This window comes from Arvicola amphibius, chromosome 3 (assembly GCF_903992535.2).
Source record: "Arvicola amphibius chromosome 3, mArvAmp1.2, whole genome shotgun sequence".
Lineage (NCBI taxonomy): Eukaryota > Metazoa > Chordata > Mammalia > Rodentia > Cricetidae > Arvicola > Arvicola amphibius.
The window spans coordinates 36,278,076-36,301,455 of record NC_052049.1 but is presented as its reverse complement, the minus strand read 5'-3'; the positions used below and the strand labels follow the sequence as shown (position 1 = coordinate 36,301,455).

The 23,380-nt window shown below is 46.1% G+C and overlaps 1 protein-coding gene across 1 annotated transcript in view; it reads left to right on the top strand.

Annotated features, from left to right (window-relative positions):
* Ankrd55 (ankyrin repeat domain 55) overlaps positions 1–23,380 on the top strand; it is a 67,141-nt gene that overhangs the window by 10,200 nt on the left and 33,561 nt on the right. The window contains exons 3-5 of the mRNA XM_038323873.1: positions 721–830; positions 11,167–11,227; positions 22,249–22,377. Coding sequence (XP_038179801.1) covers positions 721–830; positions 11,167–11,227; positions 22,249–22,377 — 300 coding nt within the window. The remainder of the gene's footprint in view (positions 1–720; positions 831–11,166; positions 11,228–22,248; positions 22,378–23,380) is intronic.

Below are 23,380 nucleotides of genomic sequence, written 5' to 3'. Positions count from 1 at the left end.
AACATGTAGGTGCATAAAACCTTGCGATGTTTATCCCTTGGGGAATGCTAGTGTGTCTTCACCTTAGAGAGTCAGGATGCCAGCATTAGAACTGCAGCTATTGGCACTGGGATGAGACGGACTCAAGTGAGCAAGATGCTGTCCTTCGGGTTACTAGAAACAGGGCATGAGATGATAGAGCCAAGGCCTACACTTTAGACATGGGAAACAGGCTGAGCATACAGGCTGGGACTCAGAATTGGTATAGGAATCCAGCTTTTAGAAGTGGATGTTGTCATCCAAGTTTGACAGGTGACATGTATCATGTAGAACTAAGCCACATGCCAGAGCAGGTGACTACTCCCCGTCACATGCTATCTTTGGGGTAGCCTAGTTGTTGCACCTGAACCCCAGTGAGGGGTCCTGGAAATGAAAGGCAGAGGCATCTGCAGAGAGCATCTGCATCAACCTGCGTGTGAAAGGCAACAATCAGACAGAAAACCTGGGAACTTGAAGCTCAGACTTCAGCTCTCTGATCTGGTGCCTGAGTTGGAACTGTGGTCTTTAATGGTTTCAACTTAAGCAAGCTTTTAGCCAAATTAAAGAAGTGGCCAAAACAACAACAACAACAACCACACACACACACACACACACACACACACACACACACACCTATAGAAAGCTTGACCCGTGTTATATGAGGCTGTCTTATATAATGATGCTGTCGCTGCTGCCTTTCAGGGCTGGCTGGAAGGCTGTGTGAGTCTGCTCAGAAATGGTGCCAAGCACAACATCCCAGATAAAAATGGCCGCCTGCCACTGCATGCTGCCACCGCAGAGCCCGATGTGAGGTAAGCAACACGTACGCCAGATGGAAAAGATCCAGCTTGCACAAGGAAGGCATGGAACCCACCCCGCTGTGACTGATAAAAAGGAAATTCACCCATTTCGCAGAGAGGACCTCAACACAATGCTCTAGCGTAGTCCTAAACTCTGATCTTGCTTCCCTCTTACATCTGAAACGCTTTCCTCACAGTCTTTTATTTTGGGAGAAAGCCTACTTTTCATCATTAGAATCCATAAATTCATTCATTCATTCTATCAGTCATTCATTAACTCAGTAGCTATTATTGGGACCTCATTATGACGCAGAATTTTAGTCCCTAACAATGTCACACTAAATAAGACAATTTCTGATGTCCCTGAGTGGACGCTGTCATGAAGGAATCTAGTAAACAAAGGAACAAGATACTTTCCAATAACAACAAGCGCTTTGCAGAAAATCATACAAGCTAAAACCACTGTGATGTGTCAGTCCGTTATTGTTCAAATGGACTGTACATCTGGAGTCTAGGAGTTGAAGAGGCACAGGAGCCTGACGCAGAAGTTCAGGGCACTAGAGAGAAAACCAGGATGGTATACACATGGAGTACGTGTGAAGGGATTTACTCAAAGAAAGTCAATGATTGAGGAAGTCACAATTTGGTAAGACAATTGAGAAACCAAGGGGAAGAATTTGCCTAGTCCAGTGAGTTCCTCATTCCTCAGTGTCGACTGGCCGCTGTCTCCATCATTTTGCCAGCCCCTACAGCAGAGCGGATGATAGCATTTCCTACTACAAACAGCAATGCTGCTACTTGTCTCTTCCTTCACCTCTGTGCATGCAACATGACTTCAATAGTAAATGAGCATCTCACAGTCCCAGGCCTGGCCAGCAACACTAGTAAGGGTGGGATGGGGTGGGGAATATGCTGTGTGCCTCACCCTCAGCGCCCAGGGCCGGAATGAAGATCTGGATGAAGCTCTGTGAGTCTGAAAAGGTGAAAGCTTCCTCCAGGCAGGGGAATAACAGGATTTCTTCATTTCAGTCACTTTTATAGAAAGTAAAAGGCTTGGGAAATCCCGGGACTGTTCCTGAGGCTTGCCGCTTGCTATCTTGGACTCTATCCAGACATAACAGAACTTACCCAAAGCCTGATGAAGCAAGGAAGGTTAGAAATGAAAGAGCAAGCCTAGACCATTAACTATCAGAAATCGTCACAGGGATGGTTTGTTTTAAGAAAAAAAAGGAAGAGGGAAGGGAGGGAAGGAGAGGGAGAAGAGGGAAGGACTTTAAAGACAGCTTGCACAAATATTTAGTTACAAAAGTAAACTGCATCTGCAAGAGTGATCCTGAGAAAATAAGTTTGGGGAAAAAAAAATACCTTCTAAGAATCATTCTGCCTTGATTACTGAACTTAACTGACTTTATCTGCTTCTCTTGAGTAATTTTAAAAGCTACTTATTCTGAAAGATAAATGCCTACTTAAGTTAAAGTAATTATAGTTATTGCAGTAAATAAAACTCAAAGCTTTGAGTGCTTCACCCTCAAGTTTTCGTTCTCAGACATATCATAGTCCCAGTGTAGGTGTTGCTGGGTGAGGGCTGGCTCCCCTCCGCACGGTGATCCTGGGACCCAAGCATCTCCCATCTTGTAACTAGCAGCCCGAATGGTCACAGAATGTCCTTCCCTTGGCCTGGCAATGGGCAAAGAGGAGCAAAGAGATGCCTTGCTCGTTCTTACAAAACCTCAGGCAGACATCACCATTCACGTCTGTTCTTTTTCCATTGACAAGAACTGGTCATTTACACACAGTTGTTTAGAGTGAGCCTCAAGAGATGCAGTCCTGGGCGGAGAAGTTATCTGCCTTTGGTGATGCCAGTCCATGAGCTGGGAACTCAGATTTGGAGGAAAAGCTCTCTCGGTCCTCACCCTCTACACCTTTTCAATCAAAATTACATGGGTCAGCCAGGTTCAGCCTCTGAAATGATTAGTTGAAAGCAGATCCAAGTGTATGTCCTCTTCTCTATGGACTTTTCTTTTCTTTTCTTTTGTTTGTGTGGTTTTTGGATTTTGGTTTTTTTTTTTTCAACATGGGGTTTCTCTGTATAGCACTGATTGTTCTGGAAGTCACCCTGCAGATCAAGCTGGCCTTGAACTCACAGATTCTCCAGCTTCTACCTCACCCCCGCCCCCAAGTGTCCTGACCAGCAGGACACGAACAGAACCAAATTCACCCTGGAGGGTAGGAATTGAAAGGCAAGAGACACGAGAAATGACAGCAAGTCAGTCTTTCGGATCAAGCTGCCACTTTATTATTTCTCAGAAGCTGTTCTATAGCAAACAGGCGGGGGGGGGGGGTCGTGGGGGGGGGAGGTAGGATGCCAGAATTCAGGTCTGGAGAGGTCCCTAGCTGATAAGGAAACACTGAAGTCTGTGACTGTTAACTAACAAAGGAAATGCTAATTGCTTCTAAAGCCTGGGGCCTGCAGGTCTAACTAGGTTAATTTCCTAGGCCTGGAACTTGCCCTGCAAAGGTGAATATCTTACTTAACTTGTGAACTTAAGCTGGCATAAACAAAATGCAGGTCTCAAAATACAGGTCTTTGCTTCTGGCACCCAAGTGCTGGGATGAAAGGTATGAGCCACCACCACTCACTCTGTGGACTTACTATACACAGCAGTGTCTCTAGATATTCCAAGATCTATCCAGGATCTATCCCACATACTGTATACAGCGCTGTCTCTAGATACTCCAGGATCTACCCCACATACTATATACAGTGGTGTCTCTAGATAATCCAGGATCTACCCCCACTTACTATATACATCGGTGTCTCTAATACTCCAGGATCTATCCACATGCTATATACAGCAGTGTCTCTAGATATTCCAGGATCTATCCCACATAGCTGGAACTTTGAAAGCAAAGACTTGAGGTTTCCTTGTCTCTGGATATTATCCCTAATAACCAAGCCAGTTTCCTCTGGTGAGTTGAAGCTTCCTAGCTGGCATCTTCTGGTGAACTGAATCCAGAAAAGTAGACATCCTTCCGTGCGCCAAAGATAACAGATTTCTTCTTGTAATGATAGATGATTCTGAACGGTAAATTTTGCTGTTCATCTCACGAGAAGCAAAGCTGTGGTTAACTATTTTGAAAGCCATATTTTGTGTTAGTGAATCTTCTTCAAAATGGATTGGGTCAAACCCTTAACAACCATAGACAGCAAATTAGTTAGTTGAATTACCTGCAGACTCTCTGGGGAGCAGCTCATCCTAAAGGCTTCCTTCTGGAAGTAAACTGATAAAAAAAATAATTATAAGGTACTTTGTGGTTGTTATACGAGGAAATATATGGTAGAGTTACATCTGCACTAGGCATTTGAAGAGGCTAAGCAAGCCATGCTTTGTCACGGCAGTGGGACAAGCCCTGTTTGAGCATCAGTGTGCACTTGGCATTTGCTTTCTGAAAAACCAACTGTCTTAGGGTTTCTATTGCTGTGAAGAGACACCAGGACCATGGCAGCTCTTATAAGGAAAACATTTAACTGAGGTGGCTCGCTTACAGTTTCAGAGGTTCAGTCTCTTATCTTCCTAGCAGGGAGCATGGCAATCGCAGGCAGCCATATGCTGGCTAAATGTTGATCAGAAGGCAGCAGGAAGTGGACTGGGACACTGAGCAAAGCTTAACCAAGAGACCTCAAAGCCTGCGCACACAGTGACGCTACCTTCAACAAGGCCACACCTCTCAATAGTGCCACTCTCTGAGTTTCTGAGGGCTAATTGCATTCATACTACCACACAGACTTTGTCTGGTTGTGTAGGCAGCTTCCAACCCTGAGGCTGCACTGAGAAGCAGAGTCTCTCCCACGAAGTACATGAGCCTGGTTTCTCAAATGGACACAACCTTAAAAAAATCATTTATTTACTTTGTGTGCTTACTTATGTGTGAGTGTACACCATGACATACGTGTGAGCCAGTGGGTAACTTAGAGACGCTAATTCTCTCTTTTCCCCCACGTGAGTTCCAGGGATCAAACTTCGGCCTCAGACTTGAAAGAAAGTGTGTTTACCCACTGAGCCGTCTAACCAGCCCATATTTAGGTATAGCCGTGGACTGACTTAGCAAATGTTTCAGTCTGAATTAAACTCTTAGCAAACAATGACAATGGCGAAGAACAGGAAGATGATGTTGATGAGAAGGAGGATGGTATTTTTTAAATTTTATTTATCTTTTTTGAGACAAGGTTTCTCTGTGTAGCTCTGGCTGTTCTGGAACTTGCCCTGTAGACCAGGCTGGCCTCGAACTTGGAGATGCCCTGCCTCTGTCTCCTGAGAGCTGGGATTAAAGGTGTGTGACACTACCACCAATTGATATTGATATTGGTTACTATAGGTAATGCTCTGAATGAAATTCTTGGTGCTTTCTAGGTCCCATTTAACATACCACTCTTCTATAAAGTAAGTAATACTTTTATCCTCAGTTCTCAGAAGAGAAACTGAGGCAATAGAAACTAACTAACTGATGCAAACATGAAAAAAACCTACCTGCCTGATGGGTCTGCTGTCTTCCTGAGAGACACTGTTGTGAGCCTTGCAGAGTTTATTGCAATTATCATATTTTATCAATAAGCCCTTGGCCTGTGTTGCCAGGCCTTATGAGAAACAGCCTTACAAAATTCACTGGCTCATGATCAGGTCATATTTTATTCATTACAACATCTTTTAAAATCCTATGTAAAAAAACCACAGAGAAAAAGTTTCACTAAGGGAAAGATTGCTCTGCTTCTCCAGAGCAAATGATTTGGAATTTGTATTATAGGAATACTGTGGTTTATGGTCCTGGGCCTCCCTTTCTGTGCCTAGAAAATTCAAAACTCAGTTTGAAACTGACCTCTGACACACACAAGACTGTACACTGTGTCTTCCATCTCCTGCCCTTGTTTTCTGTGGCTAATTTCTTCACTCACCTTGTTTTTATTCATGCAACCACTAACATCCCTGTTGGGTTGAAAGAGGTCAAGAGCAGCTACAAACAAAACTTGAATCTGGCTTTATCTGATCAACCGCTTTGTCTTGGACAAGACACTCTGTGAAGGCTCAGATAAGTTTCTTTTCTAGAAAGTAAATGGAATGCAATTCTTCCCTTAATCAAGAGAAAGGCAGAAATTAAAGCTACTGAACACAGTGCCTACTACATTGCGTTCAGAAAACTGATATCAATGGTGAGTGTGATATTAATGGTGATAGTAGAAAATAGACATGAATATCACATGCTGGGATTAAAGAACAGGACCCCTTAATTGCCACCCCACCAGTTCCCACTTGGGCACACACAGGTCTGCAAAGGGTGTGTCCAAACACACAACTGTTTGTGGACACAGCCCCATAGCAGCATTTATTGCAAAGGATTCTGGGATAGAAACTCTCATTAACCCCCCCCCCCCCCCCCGTGTAGACTCAAGGGAACAGACCACCGTTGGCCTTCAGAATCTCAGGTTTTTCCGTTCCTCAGACGCTCACTTTGCAGCTTTTGTGAGCACGGGTCCATCTGTAGATTCTTCATATTAGTAAGCAGACCCAACAGCCACCTGGAGGCCTTGTGCACAGATGTTTGCTCTGGCTTAAAAATATGCTGATATGCTGACCCTCAGGTTTCCAAACGCAGACTCCTCCCATGTGACACTCACTGGAGGTTTTTGAGAGGAAGCCTCAGACCGAAGCTGCTTTTAAATAATCTAGAGGGACGCTCGAATTCTGCCCTTCGCCTGTAAAGAGAGTCAGGCTCTCCGATCAGTTGGGACCCACATCCTCAGCTAAGGCCAAGGGAAGTGGGGATAGGAGCAGACACAGGGATACGTGATTTATCCATTAGAACACAGAGGAGCCCAGGCTTCATCCCACAAGTCCTGTGCCTGCTAGGAACTCTTTGCTTCTCAGCAGGTCCAGGTTTTCTCCCTTTCAGCACCCCATGCTTTTCTTGTACCCTTGGCTGGGACATTCAGAGGTTGCCCTGGTGAAAGAGGGGACAAAATCATTAGGACAAAGTCCCAAATCACAGAGTTGTGTTTGTACAGCCCTGTACACATTTGTCCTGAAAGGCAAATGGTGATTTTCTCTGAAAGAAGTCACTAGGCTCTCTGAAGGATTTCTTCATGGTCTCCATGGTAACAGATTTTCTTCCTTTCTTTCTTTTTCTCATTTTCCCTGCCACGGCGCCAGGAGTCCCGGGTCTTTTCATCACTCTTGACTACAGCCAGGTTTCCTGGCTCACTATCCTGGGGTCCTTTGAGCTGCTAATGCTCCAACCTGATGTGAATATTTCTTTCTGTCCCACTCTTGCCTGCAAACAGCCTTAGGGACAGGAAGGGGAGGTGACTGACTTGGAGGGTCATTCCCATTCGCTGTCATCATTGAGCTGCAGGGCTGGGAGCCTGCGGGGTCAACAAAACAGACTGCAGAAGTCAGCTGCTCTTACAGGGTCTCTTGCTGATCCCTCCTGCCACCCTAATCACCTGAGGGCAATCAGGGAAGACCCAGAGAAAACAAGACCCAGCAAGGTTTAAATGAACCATTATAGAGAAGCTGGGAGTGGGCACATAAAAGCTATCCTAAGTGTTTTGTAAGCGTTGATTCAACTAAAAATTGTAGCAAATCTTTAGGAATGAGGAGGCATGCTTTTCATTTTACAGATAAAAAAAATGGTCCTTGGAGTGCTATAACTTGTCCAAGGCCCCAGGCTAGTTGGCAAGAAGCGGGGATGGATTCTAATAGTATTCTGTTACTCAGTCATGGCCCGGGTGAGAAAAGGTACCTGCCGGGGATCCTTGTTTGCTGTCCTGAAGCTGGGTATGTAGTGGTCTGGAGCTTTTGCTCTGAGATCTGAGGGCAGTTTGAACAGGTTCCAGCAGGGATGGTGGAAGGAATGTTTCTGGCCGTCACAGCACACCGGAACTCTAGGAGAATAATAAAACTGAGGCCAGCAAAAGATCCAGTGTTGATGGGGACCGAACCACGTTACCTCCACACCACTGAACAGCAAGGGTCACCAGGCTGCATAGTGGACACCTTGTCTCTAGTTCAGGCTGAATCACAGAAACACTGGAGTGGGGGCGGGGTAAGGGCAGGGGGTGCTCTTTACCTGGATATCTGTGTCCAGCGTTGAAAGCCTACGAGTCTTAAAGACTTCAAAATCAAATAGCATAGATAGGTCCTTCAGACGTAGAAGATGGGGGATTCCAAAAGGTAGCAACTGAGGAAAATCCAGGGAAACGGGCAAGAGACGGTGCTCTCTCTTCACCTAGCACAACAGCACATGCCAGTTATTCCAAGCTGAGGAAGGATGGAGAGTCATGGGTTTGATGCCAGCCTGTGCTGCCTAGGAGCTCAAAGCCAGCCTGGGGTACACATCAAGATACTAAAACAAAAACAAACTCATGTTCTCCCAAAAAGCAGAAAGATGTTACCATTCCAGAATGGTTGCCAAAAGCCAATCTGACTCTGCCCCTCCTCCCTGAGATGCTCCCACTAACTAAACAACAAAGTCATAACTGTGGAGACTTGGTTGATGTCATCCTCAAAGGTCAGCCTCAGAGTCAGGGATTGTAGAGACAAAGAATTTGAGAAGCCCATAAGAGAAATGAATTCACCCCACAGCCTTGGGGGCCCACCCAGGTTGTCGCATGGGAACTCTCTCTATTTACCCCTATTGAAATCTTCTGAGTCTCACTTTTTATCTCTCTCGACTGCATCCAGAGGGGAAAGAAAACCTGTCTGGGTACCAAGGAGTGCATACACCTTGGGGCTAGCTGAGAGAGTAACACTGCCCTTAGCTCAGGAATTCTCAACCTGTGAGTCGTGACCCTTTAGGGAGCCAATGACCCTTTCATAGGACTTGCAAATCAGATATCCTGTAAATCAGATTTTTTTTTTTTTTTTGGTTTTTCGAGACAGGGTTTTCCTGTAGTTTCTAGAGCCTGTCCTGGAACTAGCTCTTGTAGACCAGGCTGGCCTCGAACTCAGAGATCCGCCTGCCTCTGCCTCCCGATTTTTACACTATGATTTGTAACAGTAGCAAAATTACAGTTAAGAAATAGCCACGGAATAGTTTTATGGGGGTAGGGACAGCGCAACATGAGAAACCAACTATGTTTGAGTTGCAGCATTAGAAAGTTGAGAACCACACCTCCGCTCATATCTTGATCCCCCGTCCCCTTCTAATTCTGCACCCACTGGATACAAAAAGGGCCCTGGAGATTAAAAGTGGCTCCTGGAGAGAGACACAGAGAAGAGACAGTCACCAGTTTAGCCCTTCTCCACCCATACAGCAACCAGAGGTGAGACCATTAGAAACAAAAAGTATTACCCCAGTTGAATTGTTTTTTGTTTGTTGTTGTTGTTGTTTTGTTTTGTTTTGAGACAGGGTTTCTCTGTATAGCCCTAGCTATCCTGGAACTTGCTTTTATACTAGGCTGGCCCTAAACTCAGAGATCCATCTGCCTCTGCCTCTAGAGGGCTAGGATTAAAAGTCGTGCGCTGCCACTATGCCTGGTCTCAGTTATTTTTATAATGACTTCCTACCAGATAAAGGAATGAGTCTAGAATTCAGAAAGGATAAAGGAGACGAACTGCCCAGTCCTGGCCCATTCCTACAAATCTCTGTGCGGGGAATTCTCACCCTGCTAGAGCCACTGGGTTCTTCTCTCCACGGAACGCCACTCAGCAGTGAGGCAAGAATAAGGCCCCAGCAGCAGCTTAGCTCCCCCAGTAAACAGTGGAGAAACTAGATCCAAACCCAGGCTTCCAAAGCCATTTCACATCTGTGGCAAATAAAGAGAATCCCCATCCTCATTGAAGCTCTCCTTGCTTCACGTCTGTTACGGAGGCAGCAGGATTGGTCCGTCACCCTTTTCTTTCTCTTGTTGGTAGTAATTTAACGCTTGGGGTTTGGGATGTCATCTAAACTGAAACACAGTGACAACTGGACGGAGAGACTGGGAAATGGGTAGGAAGCTGGAGGCCTTCCCATGCAAGCACAAAGGCCTGAGTGTGGATCCCCAGCACCAAGTAAAATCATGGTACCTCAGATCTATAGCCCAGCTTTGGGGCTGAGGGGGACTGACGGGGACAGAGATGAGATAAACTCGGGATCACTGACAAGCCAGCCTGGACAATCAGTGAGCTCTGAGAGAGAGAGAGAGAGAGAGAGAGAGAGAGAGAGAGAGAGCAACTAAGGGAGACACTTGATGTCTACCCTGTCCTACACACAGTCACACATACAAAAGCATGAATGCATACATGCATAGGAACACATGAACACGTAGGACACACACAGAGATAGGAAAACTGGGTCGGGGAATAGAACTAAACAATTTCATTTTGCAAATGATTCATTCTTATAAAAAAAAAAATCACTTTGAACCTTTTTTGCCTGAATCGTTTTCAGCCCTCATGGTGGGAGTTCATTGGCCAGCACTTTCTCAATGGTCCCCAAACATGGCTGTTTACCAGATTGCCCTGAAAGCTGCTTTTCAGCTGTAATGACGAGGCTCCTCCAAGACCCATTGAGTGCAATCCGGCTGTTTGTGGTTTCAAAAAAATATCACCCTGTGGTTCCGAGCTGGGGCCAAGGCTCAAAAATCTAGGATGAATGTTTCTAGAAATAAAGCTTTGTGTCTCTGTTCTAGTCCACACGCTTTGTGCTTTTTACCTCAGTCGGTCCTTACACTGAGCTGTGAGGCCAGGGCTTATCACCCCCAAAGACAGGGCGTGCTCGTGTAGAGAGAAGGTACGTAACTCACCTTAGAGTGCAGAGTTTGGCAGGTCTGACGTGTGAACTCAAACCTCTGGCTCCAGAACATGGCCCTAGGACCAGTGCTGTCACCTACCTCTCCCTCCCAGAGAGAATGTTGACCTCGGCCAACCAAGTGCAGGCCAATGTGCTTGAGAATCGCTGACTTGTTTCTCATTGAATCCTGTCGTCTCCTGCTCAGAGGTCCCTGTTTTACCAGGATGTCAAGGTGTAAATGCAAGCACTGTCTATGCTTATGCAAAGGGAATAAAGCCAAGCCGCACTTGCGTTTGGCTATTGAAGTACTACGTCGGTGACAGAGGGTGAGGCTAAAGACTCACTGCCCTGCCTCCCCTCGGTCCCCAGCAGCACCAAGATGGCAAGAAGCTGGAGAAGGCAGACGTGCTTCTCTGTTGTCTGTGTTCACATCGTCCCATAGATCTTTCTCTCGGGTTGGCGGGCAGAGCCTCATTGTATTCGGAGGCCTTCAGCTGTGGTCCCCGTGTTGTGTTTTGATGCCCACGCTAAGCACCCAGGACTGTCAGTGCTAGTGAGCCGCTCTTGTTCCTCCCGACAGGCTCCTCATAGTCCTGCTGCAGCAGTCAAGCCTCAGTGAGATCAACCATCAGGACGCGGAGGTGAGTAGGCCGTCCCCAGCCACAGTCTGCATGTGACGGCGGCGTCTTTTACACGCAAGCAAGCTTCTCTTTCCCTGCCTCCAGGCAGAGTGCTGTCAGTTGGGGTTGGGGTACGGACAGCTTCTTCCAGGGAGGAGGAGCTTTCTTGCATTAAGTACTGAGGCATTAATCATATGACTGAAATTTCATCATTTCTCCCTGGGTATTCCCTCTCCTGTCTTCTTGAGTCCCCCAAACGTAAACCACAAGCCGTGGCTCCAGATGTGTTCTTTCCGGGTTTCCCACGCCAGCACTACTAGTCCCTGTTAATCATAATTGCTGTTGCCTTCACATTGCTAAGTCAGCCTTGCAGATGACGTCCGAACCATCAGCTCCCATCCCTGAGCAGAGTTCTAGGTCAGACCCTGTAGTGCTTCCCCAGACCAGCTTAGGACTTGATCACAGTCACGCCAAGCTGTTCAGCGATGAATACTGACTTTCTCTAGCCAAGGGATTTCTGTTACAATCGTCCCAAATCCAGTTAAAATCCCTGGGCTCTTAGTGGGCTTTCTATATAAACACATGCCGGATTAGGTTGCTCTTCAGTAAGAAGGGCTAGTAATATTGAGAAAGTCTTGTCCCACTAAACAAACACATACACACACACGCGCACACACACACACACACACACACACACGAGATGTCACGCTACGCTGGTTTTGATAAATCAGCTGGTCCCAGACGCTGAGGAAGGTAGGAGTCAGCCCCTCTTAGCTTCCTCCTGGTGCCCTGCTCCCATCTGTCTCGAGTCTTTCACCAGAGGTCTCCCTGCAACCATCATGATGACCACGCCAAAAAGCCCCTGTTCAAACTTGGGTTTGAAATGGAACATCTCCCTGATTTGTGGTCACGCACCGTGTTCCCTCCACACATCTTCAGTGACCCAAAGCCAAACCTCAGAGGATGGAACGGTGCATCTTCTTAGACTTCTACTTTAAAAAGGAGAACCAGGGATGGATAAGAGCTGTGTGCACTGACTGCTCTGTGCCCATGTGGGAAGCGAGTGCTTGGAGGGTTACACTTGTATCAGCACACTGGAGATGTCTAGACCCTGAGCAAGCTGCCGACTACTTCCTCCACCTCAGTGCTCCGCTCCCCCCAAAGAGAGTCTGGTGATCCAGACCCTAGAGCCAAATTCAACTTGCAGCCCTGCAGCCCTGGCTACTTTGAATCTGAACTGGTCTCCCCAGCAAAGTCATAGTTCCCCGCCACCCTACTCCTCCCATGGAGGTGGAGGGAAACATGAATCTTTCAAAGATCTCTGGTTCTTCCTCATGCAAAGTGACCTCTGTTTCAAAAAAAAAAACTAATTAAAAAAATCCAAGAGGCATAGTGGTACACGCCTTTACTCCCAGAATAACTCAGGAAGCAGAGGAAGGAGGTTCTCTGTGAGTTTGAGACCAGACTGGTCTATATCTCAAGCTCCAGCAGGACTTCATAGATAGACAGACCCTGTCTCAAAACAACAACAAAAATTCCTCTTGTTATCATGCCACCATTTAGGCCCACAAGAGTGGCAGTCTCAGTGATGATGTGCCCTGCCCAAGGGCACACTTACTTCTTCAACCTGTGTCTCAGCAGGTCTGCACCCATTTGAAACCACTCTCTAATAGTGCCTGCTGCAGAAAGCATGGCCTGCGGGTTGTGAGGTGCTCAGCAATAAGGGTGTCTGCACAAAACTTGGCTTTCAAATACTATTGGTTTAGTCATGCAAATGTCCCTTACAGTACCACGCTAACAGACGTGTCAGCAAGAGGGAACAGCTGGTTGAGCAGAAGATACAGCTGCAAGATTCAACTGGGGATTTTTTGTGAGGATGCTCCAGGAGCTTTATGGGCTCCTCCACAGTGAGAAGTCACCTGGCAGGCCTGGAGAATGGCACTGGTGGAGATTGCAGCCATGTGTGAGCCCAGCAACAGTGCCAGAAGTTCAAAGGTCACTGAAGCAGGGACACACACACACACACACACAGGCCAATCTCAGGTCCTCTGGTAATGAGTATCAACACAAGAGACCAGAGAAACAGTGTCTTGGGAATATGGCAGCAAGATCCTAGAGACCATCACCAAAGTTCCAATTTTTGTATCAATTCACTGGGCTGTGGCTTGGGGCTATCTGAGCTCAATCACAGTGTGGGACTAGTTCACTAACATAACAATGTCACCTTTGGGTTGTACAACTAGTCCATTAACACATCAGACTCTCTTATCAGAACTGCTTGGTGACTAACTAGCTTAGAGGCCTATTATAAGTCACACAAAATGGTTCCACTAATGTTCCTAGTGCCTATATTTTTCATACTTCCTGCATCTGTATTAAACATGTAGGTTTAATAGAGATTCAGCCCTCTATATTTATGGGGAACTAGTCCAGAGTCTCTCTAGGATATCAAGACTCTGAAGTTCAAGTGCGTTCTGTAGCACAGTGTCTCTTTTGCCAGTAATCCATGCACATCTTCTCTCGGACCCCAGCTCTTCTCTAGATTACTTCCAATACCTCATGCAATGTAAACCATGTGTTATTTATTGTTATACTGCATGGTTCTATGACAAGAAAAAACTCCGTGCATGATTAAGACAGGTATGATGTCCACATTTTTTAAAATCCTCGTTTGGTTGAATCCATGGATGTGAAGCCCACAGATGCGAAGAGTCATGAGAAGAAGAAAGGAGAAAATAAATGTCTGAAATCATCCTAAAACTAGAATGGGATGTTGTTATGTCGAGGGAGCGTCCTATGTGAGCTCAGTGGCTTGAAGCCATTCTCCTGAGGTCCAGTGTTTGTATCATCATATTTTCTTTCTGTCCAGTAACTTCAGTGCTACAGGTAACATTAGAAAGACTCTCACCAATTCCACCCCGGGGCCGCCTTCGCCTGCAGGTAATCACTTCGTCTCCCAGTCTAGCCATACGTTCAGAAAAGGCACAGAATATCACAGAGAAGGCACTGCACTCTATGTGTTGATGTTCCGTGAGTTTACTTTCTCCCTTCTCCATGTTCATGGACAGAAATCTGGTTCATTCCTTTTGATGACTCCATGGTGTTCCACACAATGAAAATACTTTGGTCCGTTTAAACACTCCTCTGGGAATTCAGGTTGGCTCCCAGATTTTCTGCCGTCAGTCCGCTAATCTAAAACGCAGTCTTATATGAGTCTCCTTGAGTCCCTTGCAGGAGGGTTTCTCTAGAAAAATAACTTCTGGGTCATAGCATGTTTGTTTTTAGTTTGATATATACTGCCTTCTTATTTCTCAAAACGCCCATTTGCAGCCCCACCGGTAGACGAGGAAGCCCTCTTCTGCGTGCTGCTTAGTTATCCCCTTATTCATTTGCCTTCCTCACTTGAGATTGTGTCTTCCATGCATTTGACGCTCTCTCCGTATCTTCTTTCACGATTTCCATTCATCTACAGGGGTGCTTGCCATTTTCTTGTTGTTTCACATCTCCTGAAAGCTAGTCTTTTGTCTCTGCTAGGTTTTAAATATTTTCTCATAGTGCCGTGTTCAGAAACTTGTGAGTGCACTGTACTTACTAGATGATTGTTCTTGCCTGGTACTGATTTTGCTTTGGGAACCCTTTTTTTTTTTCTCTAAAGAATGCCTATCTACCCTCAGAAACTTAATTACAGTGTGCTAAATTTTCTCCTGGTTTGTCTGCGGTTTCACTTCTGAACTCTTTGTTCTAGTCCAGTGATCAGCTTACTTTTTCCTGTTTGGTTCTCACCGCACTGTTTGATTGCAGTGACTTCTGTAGAAGTCATCCACACTCTAGGGTTTCGCACGGTGGGAAAGGCAAGATGGGTCTCAGGTGTCCTGTGCATGGTTAGTCTAAGAGGAGGTCAGAAAAATTGCTGGTTTAGAGAAAGGCTTGTCTTTTTCAGAGAAAGGGAGTTACCAAGTTGCTAGCCTCTCCTGCTCTCATCTGAGCTTTCACGGGAAGAACACCCCATCCAGATGTTGGCATCTGGGTTAGCAGTCTTAGTGCATCCACCCAAAGAAGCACCATTATGCATGGTATTTCGGAGGCAGTGTGGATTTATGCACGATTTCATTGCAGTAGGTTTTTAGAAGCAGCCTCATAATCCAAGCAGTACTCTGAGAAAATAAATTCAGCTTGCAAAACCAGATGTGAAGTTCTGGATGTGAGTCACAGCTCTAGTTACATTCTCTGCATTCCAGATGTGTAACCCTAGCCAGTGTGCACTCAAAAGCAAGATCAGAAGACATCGATCCTGACTCCAGAAATCTCCCCTGACAGCTAACCAAAGGCAAAATGTTATAGCACTTTTAAATACCACAAAACTTTATACTAAAACTGACCATATTTCAAAGTGGAGTAAGGTCATTACTACTCAACAGCCCTTAACTCCCTTTATCTCTGATCCTCGAACTCCTGTGACAATGTCTCTTCCATCTTTGTATCCTTGACTCCATCCCAGTGGATATCAAAAAGTGTGTGTGTGTTGTGTGGGGTGTGTGTGTGTGTGTGTGTGTGTGTGTGTGTGTGTTGCTGGAGAGATGGCTAAGTGGTTAACAGAATGTTCTACTCTTGCAGGACTCCCATATTTAGTTCCCAGCACCCTCGTCAGGGTGACATGCAATCACCTATAAACCCAGCTCCTGGAGTATCAATTCCCACACCTCCATAGACACTGGCATGCAAGTTACACACACACACCTTAAAGTAACAAATATTTTTAAAACTATGTGCGTATAGACAAATAATTTATCTTAATTAATATGATATATACATATATATACATTGCATATAAACACACATTTATAGAAAGAAGTTGAAATTTTTAATCCAAGAAAAAGTCACACAATTTATGTTATTTTTACATTAATGATCCTTTCCCCGGTGTTTGTTACCTAATTTGATTATACATTTCACAAATCAGACAATTCTAGGTGACATTAGTTATTTCTGGCATCTACTCTCAAAAATAAGATTTTTTTAATCACTTAGCAACTTCCAAACATGTCTGTAGATTCAAGAGCAAGGATCCTTACCCCAGTTTTGCAGCGTGGATACCTCTCACGGGCTGGTGAGGTCTGTGGATGACTATCTGAAATTACACAAAGCAAAATATATGGGATTGTGAAAGTCATCAATTGTTTTGAAATACAGTTATCAGAATGGTTTATAGAGCAAACTGATAATAGTAATATGCCAACGGTTGAGGTGCCTATTAACATATGAACATTATTATCATATTAACTCATGAAAGCTAATGCTGTTAGCTCTCCCAGTACCACTTGGTGCCTGTGGCTCCTCACAGAACTTCTTACCCTGGCCCCCTCCCTAAACTTCTTCCTCCCAGCCTCTCTCTCCTATGTAAATGTGGCCACTTTGGACACCTGGCATCTTGCCTTCTTGGTCTCCCAGCATGCTCCTGGCCTCTCCCCCACCCTCACTCACTCTCCCCTCCACCTCTGCTCTCATGGCCCGGTTCAGTCTGGACTTTTCCAGATGCCTCTAGTTGAATTCTCCCTCATATCTACAACAAACCTTCTCAACCCATCTCCAGGAACAGCCATGTTCTTATTTTCTTATGTCAATTTTTAAACGTCAACCAAGGAGACTCTGAGCGTCTTCGCAGTTCCAGACCCTTCAAGATGGGGGGGGGGGGGCTGTTTTGCTGATCTCAGCCCCTACTATTGCTCTGTCCTCCGCATACTTAGACAAGCCAGGTCCTTGAATGTGGCCACATCAGCATTGTTCTCTGTGCCCTTCACACAGAGAACAATGGCGTGGTAAAATTGCTTCACACGAATTCGATTTCTGGTTCTGAAAACAAAAACAACCTCTTCACCCCCAATCAAAATTAGCAATGGCTGTCTTGGAGGGAGATCTGAGATTCTTTTAGAGCCTGTCAGCTAAGCAGAAATTGAAATGGCATGCCACGGGCTCAAGGCCCAGGCTTACTCATCTACACAGGAGGGCCGTTTCACAACAGCTACAGGGCACAGAGTCCTTCCATGGCCTCACGACACATCCTATGTCAAAGGGACACACTCTGAAGGCATCCCCAACTTAATGTGAATTATTCTCCAGTCTTTGAACTAATGTTTGTTTATTTTTCATACAAAAGGGAGTCTATTATTTGCACCATATCTATGACGCCTTGATTTTCCACCTCCTGAATGTTTCCATGGTCTAACGAAGTCCTCAGTGGAGCTGAGAAGACAGATGGTGGGGGAAGCAGACGAAGGAGGCTATCTCACATCCAACGGATCCCATACTTCCCATGTCCAGGAGATCCTTGATAACCTGGAATTCACTGCTTCTAGAAAAGATGCCTTAGACACCTGTGTGCTTGGTGCGGTAGACAGCATCTTCACTTACCTGTGACACATTTCACTGTGAGGTCTACTACTGCTTAGTGTGTACCAGCTTCCGAGCCTGAAGCCTGCCTGTATACAGTCCCCAGAGCCTTCACCGTACACAGCCTGTCTGCACGCTCCACAGAAGTTGGAGAAAGAAGGAAGCAGTTGCAGGAAAATGTTCCTCAATGAAGAGTTGCCCAATACCAATGATTGTCCAGCTGCCTGAATGGCTATGAGCTTGTGAAATCTTTGGTTTTTAGACTACTAATGGCACAAGGATTTATTTTTATTTCTTATTAGCTCAGCAGGGGAATAATATAGAATAGCAACAGGAACTTTCTTGTGACTGAAAGTTTACAAATTGTTTACAGTGGTGTTCAGGGAAGTTAAGTCAAGTCATAGTTGATAGCCCCAAAGAGTCATTTCTAGGCAGGCGTGGTGGTGCAGGCCTTTAATCCCAACACTCAAGAGGCAGAGGCAGGAGGATCTCTGAGTCTGTGGCCAGCCTGATCTATATAGAGAGTTTCAGGACAGCCAGGGGTACACAGTGAGACCCAGGAAAACAGCAACAAAGAAGCAGTCATTTCTGAAGTGCTGCTAGTTATCCTCCTTTTAGGAAGAATCTAGAGACAAATGGCCGAGTTAATACTATAGAGAAGCAACCGGAACCCTAGAGACAACCACCATTGCTTAGCGGGTGGGGGGTGTGGGGTGAGGGGTGGGGGAGGCCTGCTTTTTGTCCTGCCCAGCTCCGGCACAGCTAGCTTTACACCTGAAATAACAACACACAAACTGTGTTCATTTAAACACTGCCTGGCCCATTAGTTTCAGCCTCTTATTATCTAATTCTCACATCTTGACTAACCCATATCTAATATCTGTTTAACACCACGAGTGGTGTCTTACCGGGAAAGATTCAGCATGTCTGACCTGGTGGCTGGCTCCATCGCATCTGTCTCACTGAGGAGAGGCATGGCAATTGCCCGAGGCATCTGACTCACTCCCAGCATCCTGTTCTGTCTACTCCACCCACCTGAATCTTGCCCTATCAAAAAGGCAAGGCAGTTTCTTTATTAGCTAATGAAATCATCAGATAGATAGAAGACACACCTACATCAGACTTGAATCAGCTAAGACGACACACATGAAAACAGAATTCCCTAGCACCTGAGCTTCTTTTCAGATATAGAAGTTTACCAACATGGTGAAGATCGTTTTTTTTTTTTTTTTTTTTTTTTTTTTTCCCAGAATTACAGAAATGTGAATTTGAATTCCAGCCTTACCAAGTACTCAATCACTGGCCTTAGACAAATTGCTTAACCTGTCTGCTTCGGCTTCCTCACTACAAAAGTGATTCTAAAACTCCTGCCCCTGGGATCACTGTAAAATTCATTGAGATAACACAGACAGACTTATTGGTGCCAAACAGGTGCCCAGAGGAAACATTTGGGCTTGCAGAAAGCTAAGCAGGAGGACATGGTTGTCAGTAAGCCCAGCAACCAGACATCTATCCAGGAAAGAGAGAACCCAGGCTACATGTGACCTCCACATTTCCCCTACCACACACAATAAATAAATAAATAAATAAATAAATAAATAAATAAATAAATAAATAAATAAATAGATGTTCTTAAACCTTCTTGTGTAGGACAGAATAATTAACCTTGCATAACCACAGTTTAACTTAGAACCACATTTTCTCAATGAATCTTACATACTTTATTTACATAATCATTGCCATCTATTGCATGTTTCCTTTTGTGTGTGCGAGCGTGCACGTGCACATGTGTAGGCTAGAGGATGTTGGATGTCTTTCTCATTTGGTGCCCATCCTTCATTTTCTGAACCTGGGGCTCACCAATTCAGCTAGACTGACTGGTCAGGGAACCCCTGGGATCCTCTTGCTTCCATTTCTCCAGCACTGGGGTTACAGATGCATGCTGCTAGGCCTGGCCTTTTAACACAGCTGCTGGGGATCCAAACTCAGGTCCTCGTGCTTTCAAGCCAAGCATGTTGCAAGCTGAGCCATCTCCTTGGTTGATAGCAGTACTAGCGATGAGGTCTTTCAGAGCACTCTCCCGAAATTCTGAAGTGTGGATTCAGTCAACCAAATCCTTCTGCTCAGTCATGAGGACCTAAGTTTGGATGCCCAGAACCCACATAAACAGCCAGGTACAATGTGTATTCTACCACTGGGGAAGTGGGGACAGGTGGTTCCCGGCCCTCACCTACCAGTGTGCCTAGCCCATTCAGGGAGCTCCAGTTGTTTTAAAAAGTAGGTAGAGAAGAGCCCTGAACGTCAACTTCTGGCTTCTACATATACATATACTCACATTCACATACATCTTCATCCACATGTACACAGGAGCACATGCATGAACATATATACGCAAATACCACACACACACACACACACACACACACACACACACACACACACACACAAATTTAAATGGATAAAAGGCAAAGCCAAATTTTACAAAGCCAAGAAAGGCGCCCAGAAACAGTGGGAATTCACTCCCTTGCTTAATAAGTAGTTTCTCTTAGCACCTACAATGGGCTCACTGTTCAGAGCGCTTGGCATTGAGACAGGCAGACGAGAGTGCAGCCATCATGAAACCCATGACCGAAACATGATCTCACAACAAGGAGTAATCAATGTGAAATAAAAGAAAAGGAATCTTGTTCCCTTGTGTTTGGATTTCTGATCCCAGTGGCCTAACTGGAAATGCAAAAGATTCATAGAAACTCATGGAATGACGAGAAAACGCAGCAACTGGAGCAAGTGGACAAACCCACTCCACTCCACTCGCTTTAGCATTCTCTTCCATATCCTTTTATTCAAGCCTTCTTTTCCATATGGAACCAATTTGTTAACTATCCCCATGAACAGCCCTAGAGGCTCAGCATTAGAGGACACTGGGAACTTGAAACCCCGCAAGCACGCTGTAAATTACAGATTCAAACTACGAAACTGGTTGAGGGGTTTTAGCATCCTGGACCAGTGCCCCACAGACCTCAAACCCTGGCCTCAGCTCTCTTCTCACTCTGACTCCAACACTTCGTTAGGGCTGTTTCTTCTTCTAGGAAATCAAAGGACAATGACATAGATCAGGGTTGGTTAGCTGCTGTGGTAACTCAAAATCTCAACCTCCTGGCACAAGAAGAGGGACCTTTGTTCATATCATGGTCCGATGGTGATTGATGCGGTGGATTTGTTCTCCCTCATCAGTTAGGGATTTGGGCTTTGCAGTTCTGTGTGCCTATCACCTTCTACGGCCCTGTCCTCCTCATTCAGTGGAGGTGGGGAGAGAAACAGGCATGGAGGAAGGTATGCTTCCTAGGCCAGGCCTTGAGGGAGTTTCCGTCCCTTCCGTCCATTCTCCAGTGGTTAGAACTCAGCTGCATGGCAGAACCTGGTGTAGACAGCTTAGGATGTGGTCTGACTGTGTGTCCTGGGAGAAGAGGAAGTAGCTTGGGACCCGGGAGAGACGTCACCACAGCCCTTACGCCGGAAGGTGGTTTGGAGAATGGAGCAAGATGGTAGCTGTAAGAACTCAGATGACATCCTGGATCAATAAAAATCCTGCGGGTAGCGAGGTCAAGGCCTGTCTCCTCTTCCCCGCTCGTCCTCTGCAGCAGGGCAGGCAGGAATAACCAAGAGACAAGCTATCAGCTGCTCCAGTCCTTTGCGGTCTCTGTGGATAGACTAATCTCAGTTCATCCTGGATGTTTCCATGCCGACCAGAGGAGTGATCAAGGCGAGGCCATCTTTCATGGCATACTCTCAAATACTACTGTTTCTTTGGGGCTACCATTGACCAACGTGAAATCACTTGCCATTAAGGCATTCCTTAACTTACCGTTAGTTCTCAGAGAGCTGAGATTCGTCAGCGGACCAATCTAGTTCGATCCTTCCAGCTGCTAAGAAAGGATTTCCTCTCGGCAGTGTGAATCAGATCATTCCAACACCTGCTTGACACCCTCCACCATGTTTCCACTCATGTGGGAAAAAAATCTAAGTGATTTACATAGGATCAGTATTCCCAGGTTCAGCCTGTCTGCAATTTCATTTCTCCTCTCCCCTTATCCATCCATCCATCCATCCATTCATCTGACAGCTATGCATACAGTTTCTCTTCTAGGCACTGGGACCTCAGCAGTCCCATAATGTTCAGGACTTGGTGGTGGTTTGTGTTCTTGCGTGACCGCTGTCTCGAATGCTGTCCTTGAGCTGAGCATACCCTCAGCGATGTGACTTGGTGCTGGCATTCTTCCTTCAGTCCTTCTCACAGAAGACTGTATAGAGCAGGCCCGGCTCCCTTAGCTATGCTCCGTGCACACACTGCCAGCCAGGAAGCCCTGGCTCCTCCATGTGCATTCAGTGTCTGTCTTCCTGTATTTTACTGCAGCCCAACTCTCCCGAGGGCAGGGATTTGGCCTCTCAAACTCACTTTTGTAATCTCAACACCTATTAATTTAGCAAAAAGTTAATCATCCACTACCACTTGAACAAGTGGCTTAATGAATGAAGGAACTACCAAGCAGCAGCAGTTGGTGCATGGGTGATGGCTAGCCAGGGGAAGAATGTGAACTTGCATCCTCTCGGGGAGCCTGTGTTCATTTCTGTCCCTTCTGATCATTATGCTACAGGGAATGACACCGCTCCACTGGGCAGCTTTCCATAACCGGCCTCAACACACCCAAGTGCTGTTGAAGAAGGGGGCGGATCCCACTCTCGTGGACAAGGACTTTAAAACAGCCCTCCACTGGGCAGCCCAGGTGAGAAAGGGTGTGAGCGTGTCTCGAGTTTAAATGAGGTAAAGCCGACCTGAGCAGGTCACCCAGCGAAAGTGAGAACTACCACACATGCCGGACCTGATATTTACTTGAAATGTATATAATAGAGCAAGGAGGGCCGTCTCCCATATCCAGAAAGGCAAGAGCAAGCCTGCCACTTTGACATACAGACACACACCCTTAATGCTCTCTCTTTACAATCAATGCTTCTTGTTGACTTACAGAATCCCTAGGGACCGAGCTCACTGACTTTCCTCCATCCCTCCACAGCCACGTCACTGCAGATGACCCCGGCTTTTGTACCCAACAGTGAAACAATGGCTCACACCCCTGCATCACGGTCACATGAGTTGAGCCATAGGTAGCAGAACGGGCCTGTGAATTCTAGGGTCCAAAGAAAGTCAAATAGACTGAGAGGGAAGACTGGCAACACCTGACGTCTCTGTCGTCTATCCTTTCGCCAAGGGTCGGGCTTTCTAACAAATTAGTGGAGTTACCTATTCCCACGCTCGACGAGAGCAGGGGTATGCTGCCTCCAGCATGCTGGCTTTCCATACTGATGCCCAGATCCCCACTCCTCGCTGCCGTTGGCCAGCCAGGAGGGCCTTGCCGAATGGTTGCCAGCCTCATTGTGACAGTCATCTCTGCTGCCCAACCCTGGTTTCACTCAGGGTTTTCCTGGGGCAGAGGTAGCACCTGGGACTTTCGGGACTCACAGGTGTGCCTACGATCAGGGGGAAACAAGCGATTTGGAAACTGCGCTGTTTTTGTGTCTCTAAACCTGGCTTCGGTTGCAGGGCATCGGGCCCAGTCCTGGGCAAGATGACAAAGTGAACCAGACTTGTTTTTGTCTTCTCCACCTGCTGTGGCATCCTCCCACCCACTTTCGTTATCTGATCACATGCCCCGCCCCCTCCCTGCGGGCTCTGTTGAGGGCACTTAGAAAATTGACTCTGGCCAGTTAGGGGCCACAGTAGCAATGATC